Source organism: Oratosquilla oratoria, chromosome 14, assembly GCF_046742065.1.
Source record: "Oratosquilla oratoria isolate Oo_2021 chromosome 14, ASM4674206v1, whole genome shotgun sequence".
NCBI lineage: Eukaryota > Metazoa > Arthropoda > Malacostraca > Stomatopoda > Squillidae > Oratosquilla > Oratosquilla oratoria.
Window position 1 is genome coordinate 18,957,451 of NC_134790.1, and position 12,977 is coordinate 18,970,427.

General features: G+C 39.9%; 1 protein-coding gene across 1 annotated transcript in view; it reads left to right on the forward strand.

Annotated features, from left to right (window-relative positions):
- LOC143032595 (uncharacterized) overlaps positions 1-12,977 on the forward strand; it is a 40,919-nt gene that overhangs the window by 7,144 nt on the left and 20,798 nt on the right. Inside the window, exons 5-11 of the mRNA XM_076197462.1 lie at positions 154-331; positions 590-766; positions 896-1,021; positions 1,149-1,205; positions 1,308-1,382; positions 7,779-7,853; positions 8,043-8,078. Coding sequence (XP_076053577.1) covers positions 154-331; positions 590-766; positions 896-1,021; positions 1,149-1,205; positions 1,308-1,382; positions 7,779-7,853; positions 8,043-8,078 — 724 coding nt within the window. The remainder of the gene's footprint in view (positions 1-153; positions 332-589; positions 767-895; positions 1,022-1,148; positions 1,206-1,307; positions 1,383-7,778; positions 7,854-8,042; positions 8,079-12,977) is intronic.

The window sequence follows — 12,977 nt, forward strand, 5'->3', positions numbered from 1 at the left end:
GGATGAGAGTGGAGTGGGTGAGGATGAAATGGGTGGGAGTGGAATTATGCCTTTTGACTTTAGCTACCTCCCTTGTAAAAGGGAAAAAGCTCTTGGTATATATATGTATACTGTATAAGACTTGTATTTGTAAAATATGAATATTTTTTACAGTACTATGTGTGTGAGCTGAAAAATGGAGAAATTGTTGTTGTGCCAAGACAATGGATGAAAATGATGGATGACAAATGGTTCACATTCTGGACATCATCCTTGAAAAATGTAAAGGAGTGTGCTGTTCCAAATCCCCACTGGAAGCAATATGAAGTTGTGAAAATATGGGGGAAATATGGTAAAGATTTATTGAATACTGCCAATGTGAATTGTGGTTATTTCATTAATATTGCCTTGTATGATAAATATTTACTTAACAATGGTCAGCACATTAACAACTAGGAATCATTATTTTTTACCCAGATTTATTTATTTATATATATATATATATATATATATATATATATATATATATATATATATATATATATATATATATATATATATATTTATGTTGGTCATTGATGATACTACGAAAAATATAATTGATTTTCAGATTCCTACACTGCAGCCGATAAAAGTATCAGTGGAATAAGTTCTCAGAACCCTGTTGATGATGTTGTTGTAAGTGACTTCGAAGATGAAGAGATTCAGGTCATGTCAGACACTGTTGTGACTAAAAGAACTATCAAAAGACCTCGAAAATATAGCAGCTCCTCTGATGAAATTAATGGTAAATTTTCCGAAATATATGTTGACTTTGATTTCACAAAATGAGATGTAAATTATTGACATACCAATATGATTTGCTCTGGATAGGGAAATGTTGATACCAATTTCTCTCATAGAAATTCAACCACAGCATGTATGAAAAAGAAATCAAAGAAGAGCAAGAAGACTGATACGTCAACCACTGTGTTAGCAAGAACTTTTCTCGGGCAATTAGTAGAACCTCCAGCCAGAACAAACGACTCTCTTACTCCAGAAGGTTTTTTATTTTCTCTTTTCTTTGTACTGATGAATTTGTTTTTCAACCATAGCATGCTCTTGCTATATATTTTGATAGGAAAGCACTGGTAATAAACAAGTTTTAATTGGTGTCTACTCTTTTTCAGATTCAGATAAAGATGATATATTTGCCAGTTCATCGGATCAAGCATCAGACATATCAGGTTATAGTTTTATAGCATCTTTATTGATTGGATAAGTACTTATACAAGTTGTTAATGTGTAATACATAGAGTATCCATCCAGTTGTTTATTATGCATTTCAGATGAAAGTCATGTTGACACAACAACACACTTTAGCAGTGGAGACTCGGGATCCCAACCAGTAAACAAAAGTTCAGGTAAATCCAAATATAGATTCTTTCTATCTTTTTGGATTATATGTCTGTCTCTATGACATTCATGCAAGGTAACATATGTAGTCACTCAGTCTGCTGCCCCAGATCTCTCTTGCAGGAAACCCACAGTTCCCAGTTAACCAGCAATATGGTCACCAGTTTTGTCCATAAGTTACTTAGGGAAAAAACATTGTGTTGTCTCAGGATTATTAGTGTGGTGAATTGTATTTACCTAGTTGTGCTATACAAGAAGGGAGCTATGCTCGTGGTGACCTGTCTTTGTATCTTTCAGCATCAAGTTTTTTCTTAACATCTTGAATAGTGTTTACACACACTGTTTCTTTATCAAATTCATTCCAGGTATCCAATACTCTATGTGGGAAGCTTTTTTTTTTTTTTTTTCCAGATCTCTTCAATAGTTATCCTTTTTGAGTTTCTTTTCGTGTCCTCTTGTTTTTCCATTGTCCCTTTTTAATAAATCATTCCTATCTAGGATTTCCATTCCTTTCATGATTCTATAAATAGTCAGCAGATCTCCTCTTTCTCTTTGTTCCAGCATTGGTAATTCCAATTTGGACAATCTTTGTTCGTATGTTAATTTGGAGAGAGTTGGTGCCAACTTTTTAATTGCTTTTTGTATTCTTTCTAATTTCTTTATATTCTTTTTAGCAGCCCGAAGGGATTTCTCCCCGTCTTCTCCTTTTCTGCATGGGGGGATGGAAATGGGGAGTTGCCGATTTAATGAAGTTGCTTTGCTGTGGATGTGCCGTGTCTTGTGACACTGCCTCTGACCCAGGGCAGTGGACAAGGTGCAGGGATGACCCGTCATCCAGGAGGTGCTAAGATAAGAGGGAGGGTGGAGTGTATATAGGGATGGAATGGGTGGGAATGGATTTATGCCTTTTTCTTTTTGGCTACCTCCCTTGTAAGGGGGAAAAAGCCTTGGTATATGTATGTATGTATGTAGCACTGGGTGTGCATAGTGTAGAATGAAGTGCCATGTGTCTGTGTGTGGTCACATCCAGGGCAGTTTGAATCTGTGGCCAGGCCTATTCTGCATTAATATTATTTGAATGATAGTGTTCTGAACACAAACATCCCAGTATGGTTCTTACTTTTATTGAAAGGGATTTTTCTGTGGGACTAATGTCTGGGGATTATTGAGTTTGTAGGTCTGTCTTGGAGAGCTTGTTTAGTCATCCGAGTGTGGATGTGCCATATGGTAGAGGGGGAAGGTTTGTGTACATGAGTAGTTAGCTGCTGGTCCCGTATTTGGGTGGTTTTGGTGCATCCTTTTATTACTCTGCTTTGCTCTGTGTTGTATTGTTTTTAAGTTGTTTGTGTTTGTCTTCTTGATAGTTGCAAATCATGCTATAGAAGCATAGTTGGTTTTATGAACTATTGAAATAATTATCATGTGAGGATGGAGCCTTTATTAGTATAACATTGAGCTTATTGCAGCTTTTTCAAGTACATAGTCATAATACACATGACTTGATTAGATAAGAGGAACTGGGGGCATGGGGGGAAGGGGGTTGCTTAATACCAGGAAAGGTTAAGGAGAAGGTGAATCAAATGTCTGGGAACAGAAAAGGTTAAGGATAAGATGAAACAATTGGCTGGGTGAAGGACATTAGCTCACGACCGAGGAACAAAAGGAAGGAGGAAATAAAAAGGGTGGGCAATTGTCTACTGAGGGTGCACAATGACCTTGAGAGGAAAAATGGAGATTTTGAAGGGCAATGGGTATTAAAAGAGACTATTATGAGGGTTTCTTACTGTTGTCCAAAATCTACAATTGCAATGCATTTTAGAAGATTTATTTTCTTGATGATTTTCAGTCAGGTCTTTAACATGTGGGCTGAAGGTCCATGTGAGTATCAAATGTGATGCCTAGAATTTTAGTGCTCTTTTCCAGTTGAAAAGTTTGGCCATTTAGTTTCACTGCAGAGTGTTTGTTTTTATTCATAATTGTCTGGAGTAACTAATGTGCTTGTTGATTTCTTCCATTCTGTTATTTCTCAGCCATTACTCTAGTTGTTCAAGTAAGCTTGGGTCTTCTTGGCTGCAATTATGTAGTTTCTATTCTGGATTATAACTGTTAGGTCATCAGAGTGCATTGATGTTTTTGTTCATGTTGGAAAGTTGCTTGTGAATAGATTGAATAGCATAGGTGAGAATATTGTACCCTGATGGACTCCATTGTATAGTCTTTTTGTTCTAGAAATTTTGCTAATTTGGGTTCCTTGGCACTATTTTCTACTGTGAAGTTGGAGGAGACAGAGAGGGGTGGTCGCCGATTAAATGAGGCGGCCTTACTGTGTATGTGCTGTGTCTTGCTGCATTGCTTCTGACCCAGGGCAATGGGCGAGATGCAGGGATGACCTGTCATCCAGGAGGAGCCAAGAAAAGAGGGAGGGAGGGATGGTGAATGGGAGTGGAGTATGTGGGGATGAAATGGGTGGGAGTGGATTTATGCATTTGACTTTGGCTACTTCCCTTGTAAGGGGGAAAAAGCCCTTGGTATGTGTATGAAGTTGGTTAACCACTTATATTCATTGTTATGAATTTGTCTTATTGATCCGTCAAGATATTATGTGTCTAGGGACATTGTCAAATGCCTTATTTATGTCAGTAGTCAACCATTCTTTCTGGTGGGATTGTTATGTTGAATCGTAACACTTGTTGTGATATGTATGTTAATAATATGCTGGTATAGTGGCCCTCTTTGAAACCAGTTCAGTTTATGGAGGTAGGTAATTTTATTGTGATTCTTTTTGCAACCAGTCATTCCATTAGCTTGGATATTGTGGATACTAGTGAAGTTGGTCTGTATGATGGAGGATTTTCAGGATGTTTTGTTTTGATAAAGGAATTTTGTGAGCTTTTTTCTAGATGGTTTGGATTTTGTTATGCAACTATATTGAAGATATCAGTTAAGGCACACAGCATGTTCAGTGATTGGAAACTAATATCCACACAGAAATGAATGCTAATCATTTGCAAATCTACTACCTCTCCATTGTACTACCCTCCTTAAATCTCTTCTTTACTACTTCCATGATTCCATTTCCTTTGCGCAGTATTGTCTCCAAGAATAGAAGGGCTGTTTATTGCTGACTATATTACGAGGGGTTTTTGTCTCTTACAAGGGAGGTAGCCAAATTGAAAGGCATGTACCCACTCCCACTCCCACCCACTCCACTCCCATCCACCACCCTTCCCTCTCATCTTAGCTCCTCAATGATAACGAGTCATCTCTGTATCCCATGCAATACCCTGGGTCAGAAGCAGTGCAGCAAGACACAGTACATCCACAACAAGGCCTTTTCACTTAATTGGCAACTCCCCTCTCCATCTCCTCATGCAGAAAAAGAGGAGACATGGAGAAATCCCTTTGGGCTACGTCAAAATATCATTCACACATAACCACTCCCTACTCCTCTCCTCCCCCACCTCATTCCATCGTTGGATCACATATCTATCACACATATATATCTATATACAGCCATTCTCCACTCACCCCTATCTCCTGCCATTTCCCTTGCTCAAAGCCCCTATCACCCCATCCATCCATCTCATCCTTGGCCATCCACCCAAGTTCACTCCATTCTCATAAGTTTTACTATCTTTACTCATTTTCCATATGTTCAAACCATTCCAATACTCTTTCATCATCCCTGTTTGCCATCACCTTTTCTAGCCCCCTCCCGCTCTCCTCCTCACCGCCTCATTTCTCACTCTATCCAACCTTGTAACCCCCACCATACTTCTCAGCTTCAATGACAAAGTTATGGTAATACAGTTTCATTGCACTACCCTCCTTAAATCTCTTCTTGATTACCTCCATGATTCCATTTCTTTTGTGTAATATTGTCTCCAAGGATAGAAGCATTGGTTATTGTTGACAAAATACTAAATATGCTCAACTCCTATGAGACAGAGGGTATGCATTCCCCAATGAATCCAGTGTTCACCACCAAATGGCTGGTTGAATTGCAGGTTAGTCATCACTGGCTGATGCTGGTATTGCATGTGTGTTCCTCAAGGAGGCTTTGTCTTACCCATGGGCCTTAAGGAAAGTTTGGGTTGAGTCATGTGGCCAGGTGGCACATAAGTCACTTGGCTGGCCCCATGAGTGATTTCCTTAGTGGGCCTTGGGGGATTAAAAAGTGTTATGAGAAATAGGCATTTAGGAATGGATTCAAAGAGGAGATTATATGAAGGAATGATTGTGCTGATGGCATTGTATGGGGCAGAGACTTGGAATTTAAGAGAGGCAGAGAGGAAAAGTTTAAATGTGTGTGAGATGAAATATCTGAGAAGTATGGTAAAGGTTACTAGGTTGGATAGAGTGAGAAAAGAGGTGAGGAGGAGAGCAAGAGTGGAAAAGTAAATGGCAGGTAGGGTTGATTGATGAAAGAGTATTTGGGTGGTTTGGACAGATGGAAAGAATGAGTGATGAAAGATAAGTAAAAGAGGTGTGGAAGGCAGAAGGGGGGGAGTGAACTTAAGGGGATGAGATGGATGGATGGGGTAGAAAGGGCATTGAGCAAAAGAGAGATGTCTGTTGAGCAAGGAAGTGAGGAGGCAGGAGATAGGGGTGAATGGAGAATGACTGTGTATGGATGATAATGTTATGCAAGGAAGGGAAGGGTGGGGATTGGGGTGCTTATGTGTGAATGATGTTTTGATGCAGCCCAAAAGGATTTCTCCCTGTCTTCTCTTTTTCTAGCTGAGGGGACAGAGGGGGGAGGGTCATTGATTAAGTGAAGCAGCCTTACTGTAGATGTACTGTGTCTTGCTGCATTGCTTCTGACCCAGGGCTGTTTGGGGGTGCAGGGATGACCCTTCATCCATGAGGAGCTGAGATGGAAGGGGTGGTGAAGGGGAGTGAAATGAGTGGGAATAGGTATGTGCCTCTGACTTGGCTACCTCCCTTGTAAGGGGAAAAAATTTCTTTGTAAACAGGAAAAAAAAAAGTGAAAAATATACAAACAGCTACAACTCGACTACATAACACAGACTCTTACTATTCTAGTGAGATTTTTGCTGTTGTTTTTGTGCAATTAAAGCACAGAATTGAGGTATAGTTACTGACTAAGCTACTTGCATGTCATCCGACACATCAAGTCAATTTCTCCACTTTGATTTCAGATTTGATAATGTAGAGAATCCTGTTTCAGTTGAGAATATGGGATGACAGTACTAATTAATAATCTAACATTGTACCCAAATATGAATTGATACATTAGATAAAATGAATACCAGTATCCAGAGATCAAGTCCCATACCCCCAGCATTTAGTTCCCATACCCGTAAGGGGTACAGATACCCCCAGTTAAGAACCCCTGATTTACGCCATCACCACTACCTCACCACCTACCTCACCATCTACCTCACCATCCACTACCTCACTATCACCTGATTTACACCATCACCACTACCTCACCATCACCACTACCTCACCACCATAACCATCACCACTCATCACAGTCTCCACAAACATCACTATCATCTCAGTCACCACAAAGGAATCAGAAAAGGAGGAGGTAGTGTCATTGAAGTAGTAAAGAGGTTCAAGGGAACTTCTTAGAGGGACATTAGCAGTATAGGAGCATCATCACTCTTTTATGAGTAGAGATATTAACTTCAACATAATTGAGCGGTGAGTGGTTCCTAAAGTGTTGACTGTATGTCACCATACAGTCAATACCCAGTACCCAAATACTGTATATATTTGCTTGGAATTTATTTTCTCACGTGACAAATGTATAGGTTAATCTTTTCATCATAGCTTTACCTCACATAAGCAAATGTGACAGTGCACGGGTTTGTTGGGTGGGTGCATGCATTAACTCAGCCTCCCTTCCCTTAAAAAGGGGAATAGGGCCTTTTTGTATATGTATGTATGCAGGAGGTGCCAAGATAAGAGGGAGGGAGGAGGGTGGAGGGGAGTGGAATATATAGGAAATGGAATGGGTGGGAGTGGTTTTTATGCCTTTTTCATTTTGGCTACCCCCTGTGTAAGAGGAAAAAGCCTTTTGTATATGTATGTATACATATACTGTTGACGCAGCCCGAAGGGATTTCTCCCCGTCCTCTCATTTTATGCAATAGGGGGACGGAGAGGGGGGGTCGCCAATTTAATGAAGCGGCCTTGCTGTGGATGTGCTGTCTTGTGACACTGCTTCTGACCCAGGGCAGTGGACAAGGTGCAGGGATGACCCGTCATTCAGGTGCTAAGATAAGAGGGAGGGTGGAGGGGTGTGGAGTGTATTCAGGGATGGAATGGGTGGGAATGATTTTATGCCTTTTTCTTTTTGGCTACCCCCCTTGTAAGGGGGAAAAAGCCTTGGTATATGTATGTATGTATGTATATGTATGTATGCATTGCAGATTTGACACAAAGTTCCTGTGCAAGCCCTGGACAACCAAGTACAGTACCTAGCCCTTCTGAAACCTCAAATGCAGGTAGTGTCTATATTGTCAATCTTATTGAATAATAATGATATTTCCTTAATTAAGGCAGTATCCCACTCTAGCTTTGAAATGAACATTAAATGAGAGGAATAGTCCAAGTCACATAAATGTATTATTTCAATGTAAAACTCTGCAGTACTAGTATCTAGAAACCTAAATTTGGGCTTTTGTTCTTTTCAGATCAGGATTCGGGCACAAGCCTCAAAAGGCTGACTGGTAAGTATGCTATTAATTGTTCATCTCTGTACTTCGCTCCAAGCAGGATCAGTGATAGGTATTTGCATGTGATGGTCCAGCAAGATGGACAGTAAAACTGCCTACTTTCAAAACCCATTTCCCTCAATCCAGAAGGACTGACACTTGGTCTACAAACTGGAGACAAGATGTCTCTCCATATATTTTAGTCGTATATCCTACCATTTTTCACACATGGAGAGCTGTGACACGGAAACAGTTCCATACTGATACAACACAGTCCAAAGTTTCCTCCCATGGAGATCTGTGGGAGGTTCTGAAGGACTGATGCCAGCCGCTGTAGGGTTGTGGGTGTTCCACTTAGTGAAGCTTGAGAGAACAATTGATTGATTGATTGATTTTTCTTTTCTCTCCTTCTCCCTCTCTCTATCCTTCTCCCTCTCTCTCTCTCTCTCTCCTTCTCCCTCTCTCTCTCCTTCTCCCTCTCTCTCTTCTTCTCCCTCTCTCTCTCTCCTTCCTTCTCTCTCTCCTTCTACCTCTCTCTCTCCTTCTCCCTCTCTCTCCTCCCTCCCTTTCTATGTCCTTCTCCCTCTCTCTGTCCTTCTCCCTCTCTCTCTCTCTCTCTCTCTCTCTCTCTCTCTCTCTCTCTCTCTCTCTCTCTCTCTCTCTCTCTCTATCTCTCTCTCTCTCTCTCTCTCTCTCTCTCTCTCTCTCTCTCTCTCTCTCTCTCTCTCTCTCTCTCTCTCTCTCTCTCTCTCTCTTCTCTTTCCCCCTATCTCTCTCCTTCTCCCTCCCTCTCTCTCTCCCTCCCTCCCTCCCTCCCTCTCTCCTTCCCCCCTTTCTCTCTCTCCTTCCCCCCTCTCTCTCTCTCCTCCCTCTCTCTCCTCCCTCTCTCTTTCTTCTCTCTCTCTCCTTCTCCTCCCTCTCTTTCTTCTTCTCCCTTGCTCTCCTTCTCCCACTCTCTCTCTTTCTCTCCTTCTTCTCTCTCTCTCCTCTCTCTCTCTTTCTCTACACTTCAGATGGTACCAGTGATGGGTACCTGTATGCAAATGGTCCTGCAAGAAGGGCAGTAAAGCTTCCCATTTTCAAAACCCATCCACCCCCTTACCTCCATCAAGAGGTGCAGCCCTGAAGGGCTGACACTTGGTCTCTGGACTGCCCAAGATCTCCCTCTGTCAAATTCACCTGTATTTCTTGCACTTTTTTGTACAAAGAAAGCTGACAACAGGTAAATATTCCTCTCCTCACTCTCCTCTTGCAACAATGCTTCTGACCCAGAGCAGCAGGCAAGATGCAGAGATGACCTGTCATCCAGGAGGTGCCAAGATAAGAGGGAGGGAAGAGGGTAGAGGAGAGTGGAGTGTGATAGGGATGGAATGGATGGGAGTGGATTTTATGACTTTGTTTTTTGGCTACATCCTTTATAAGGGGGAAAAAAGCTTTTGGTATATGTATGTACTACCACTTTCAATCAGTGACATAACAGTCCCACTTTAATCTGTCTATGTACCAAAGCTTTTTCTCCCACATAAGGAAGGTAGCCAGTCAAGGTATGCGCACCCTCCCACCAATTCTGCTCTCATTCAACACCCTTTGTTTCCCTCTTATCTTAGCTCCTTTTGGATGGAGGGTCATCCCGTTTCTTGTCCATTGCCTGGGTCTGAAACAGTGCAGGAAGATACAGTACATCCACAGTGACCTACAAAGGATTACAAAGGCAGAGCATGCAGACAGGAGACCTTTTGGTCCATATTTAGGTCGGATGCGAAAAAATCATACTAATGATAAAATAATAAATAAAAACTATAATAATGTGAATAACAAAATACATAAATAAATGCATAGGTATAGTTAAATAATAAACAAACAGGTAAATAGTAAATAATAATAAATTGACATATAACTATTGATAAATGAAAATCAAACAGACAAATGATAACAAAACAAAAACAAAAAATATAGAATAAATTATAATTACAGCATCTTGCCTAGGTGTTTATCTAAATGATTCTTAAAGCTTCGAACTACATTGCACTACCTGTGCAGGAAGTTTATTCCATTCATTAACTACACGGTTGGCAAAGTTGTTTCTACCTACTTCCAAATTGAATCTATTTCCAGACAGTTTGAGACCATTGTTTCATGTCTGATTCTCATTCAATGTGAACATTTTGTCATTTTTTATGTCAATTCCCTTTAGAATTTTAAAGACCTGTATCAAGTCACTTCTGAGTCTACGCTTTTTTAGGGAAAACAGATTCATATATTTCAGTCGATTTTTGTATGATTTATTTCTGATACTTGGAATCAGTTTTGTGGCTTGCGATTGTACTTTTTCCAGTCTGTCAATGTCTTTAATGAGATTCAGTGACCATACGGAAACAGCATATTCCAAATGTGGACGAACTAACGATTTATATAGCTTGTTAATGAGTGATGGACTTTTGAAATCAAAAGATCGTGCAATCAGTCCTAGAATCTTATTTGCTTTCTCAGAGGCTGAAATACACTGCTTGGATGATTTGAGGTCGTTACTGATAATTACACCGAGATATTTTCACTATCCACTTTTGTTAATGAACCTCCAAATAACTTGTAATCATACTTACTGTTATTTTTACCTATGTGCATTACCTTGCATTTACTTGTGTTAAATTTCATTAGCCACTTTTCAAACCATTGCTGTAATTTATCTAAATCTTCTTGAATATCTATTTGGTTTTAGTGATCATTTGCCATTCTGCACAGTTTTGTATCATCAGCAAATTTGGAAACGGTAGATTTTAGTCCATAGTCTATATCATTTATATGTACTATAAATAGAAGTGGCCCAAGAACGGAACCCTGAGGAACTCCACTTGTAACATTTTTCCATCTAGAAGTTTTCCATTTAAAACAACTCTCTGTTTTCGATCATTCAACCAATTACTAGTCCATCTTAATAGGCTACCACTTATTCCGTCTAAAGCTAATTTAGTAAGTAGTCTTTCGTGTGGGACAGTATCAAAAGCTTTTGCAAAGTCTAGATATATTAAATCTATATTGTTTCTTTTGTCATAATTCGAGTTAACTGTGTTGTAGAATTCGGGTAAGTCACGCAAGAACGTTTCCGTCTGAAACCATGCTGGCTATCATTTATCAAACGGTTACTTTCTAAATGATGTTCGATAGCATCTCTGATGATAGTTTCCATTATTTTTCCTATGATTGAAGTCAAACTTATAGGCCTATAGTTATTTGGCTTCTTTTTGTCACCTTTTTTGAGACTGGTAGAAATCCCTTCAGTCAAAATACCATCCATATACATTCTCCACTCATCCCTATCTCCTGCCTTCTCCCTTGTTCAACAAGCATTCCCCTCTTGCTCAATGCCCCTTTCACCCCATCCATTCATCTTATCCCCAGTCATCCTTGCAAATTCACTCCCCCCACCTCTGCCTTCTAAACATCTTTTACTAATCTTTTTTCAGTCATTCTTTCCATGTGTCCAAACCATCCCAATACTCTTTCATCAGCACTATCTGCTGTCTCCTTTTTCACTCCCACTCTCCTCCTCATCTCTCACTCTATCCAACCTAGTAATTCCTACCATATTTCTCAGACATTTCATTTCAAACACATTCAAACTTTTCATCTGTACTTCTCTTAAATTCCAAGGCTTTGCCCTATACAAAGCTGTGGGCACAAATACCCCTTCACACAGTCACCTCTTTGCATCCATTTCATCTCAAACACATTTAAACTTCTTCTCTCTCCCCATACACTATTGTCGGCACAATCACCCCTTCACACAGTCACCTCTTTGCGTCCATTGCATTTGCATCCATTTCATCTCCAACACATTTAAACTTCTTCTCTCTGCCCATACACCGTTGTTGGCACAACACCCCATCATATAATCTTCTCTTTGCATCCATTCTTAGATGCCTATTTCTCGTGACACTTTTTAATCTCCCAAGACATTTACCTGCTTCTCTTGCTCTACAATTTACCTCCATCCTCCACTCCTCCATTTCCTATCACATGTAACCCCAAATACCGTATTTTTCGGACCATAAGACGCTTCGTACCATAAGGCGCACCCGTAAATTGCTATTCCCCGTCCTTACATAAGGCGCACCTGACCATAAGACGCACCTGATTTGGTAGGTCAAACACCACCAGAGGCGCCACTGTCGATGACAAGCACAATAGCACGTCATTTTATGTGCACACCATGCAAACGGCCAAATGTACATACCGCGGGAAATTTCATTCATACAAATGTTATGCGAGTGTATTTACTACGATTGTAGTAAATTTCAAACAATTACATCATCAGTTACATGTCGGTACATAAAAACATAAGATAAACATGGCGGCTTGCATTCAGCAGTAAATCGAAAATTGCTTTATGTTTCAGCGTAAAAAATGAGCTAAATGAATTCAGTGTATTGGCAACTGACCAAAATGAACGAAAACTACTAGTCTCGCGGATTATTCTAATACCAAAATAAAGGCAGCGTGTTACGGAAGAGGTGAGAAATCGGTGGTACTAATTCGTTTTTTTTTTTTTTTTTTTTTTTTTTTCTATCGGGTCGGATTAAAGGATAACAACATCAATGTCCATCCCGCCATCTTATCTATGATCACCGGTGGTATAGATCAAACTTCACTCTATTAAGTTTCTATTATGTTATTAGTGTAATAGACTTATAGTTGAAATATTTGAACTATTTTCTTTAAAATGTGTGATTTTCATGTAATATGATCAAAGAGAAGTTACGTTTTTATCCTCCGTAATATTACGGACCACAGCTACGATTCGTCCTGCCCGCTATCTATGATCATTGGTGGTATGGATCAAGCTACATTATTAAGTTTGTTACTATTGTGTTATTAGTGTAATAGATTGCATATAGTTGAATTATTTCAACTATT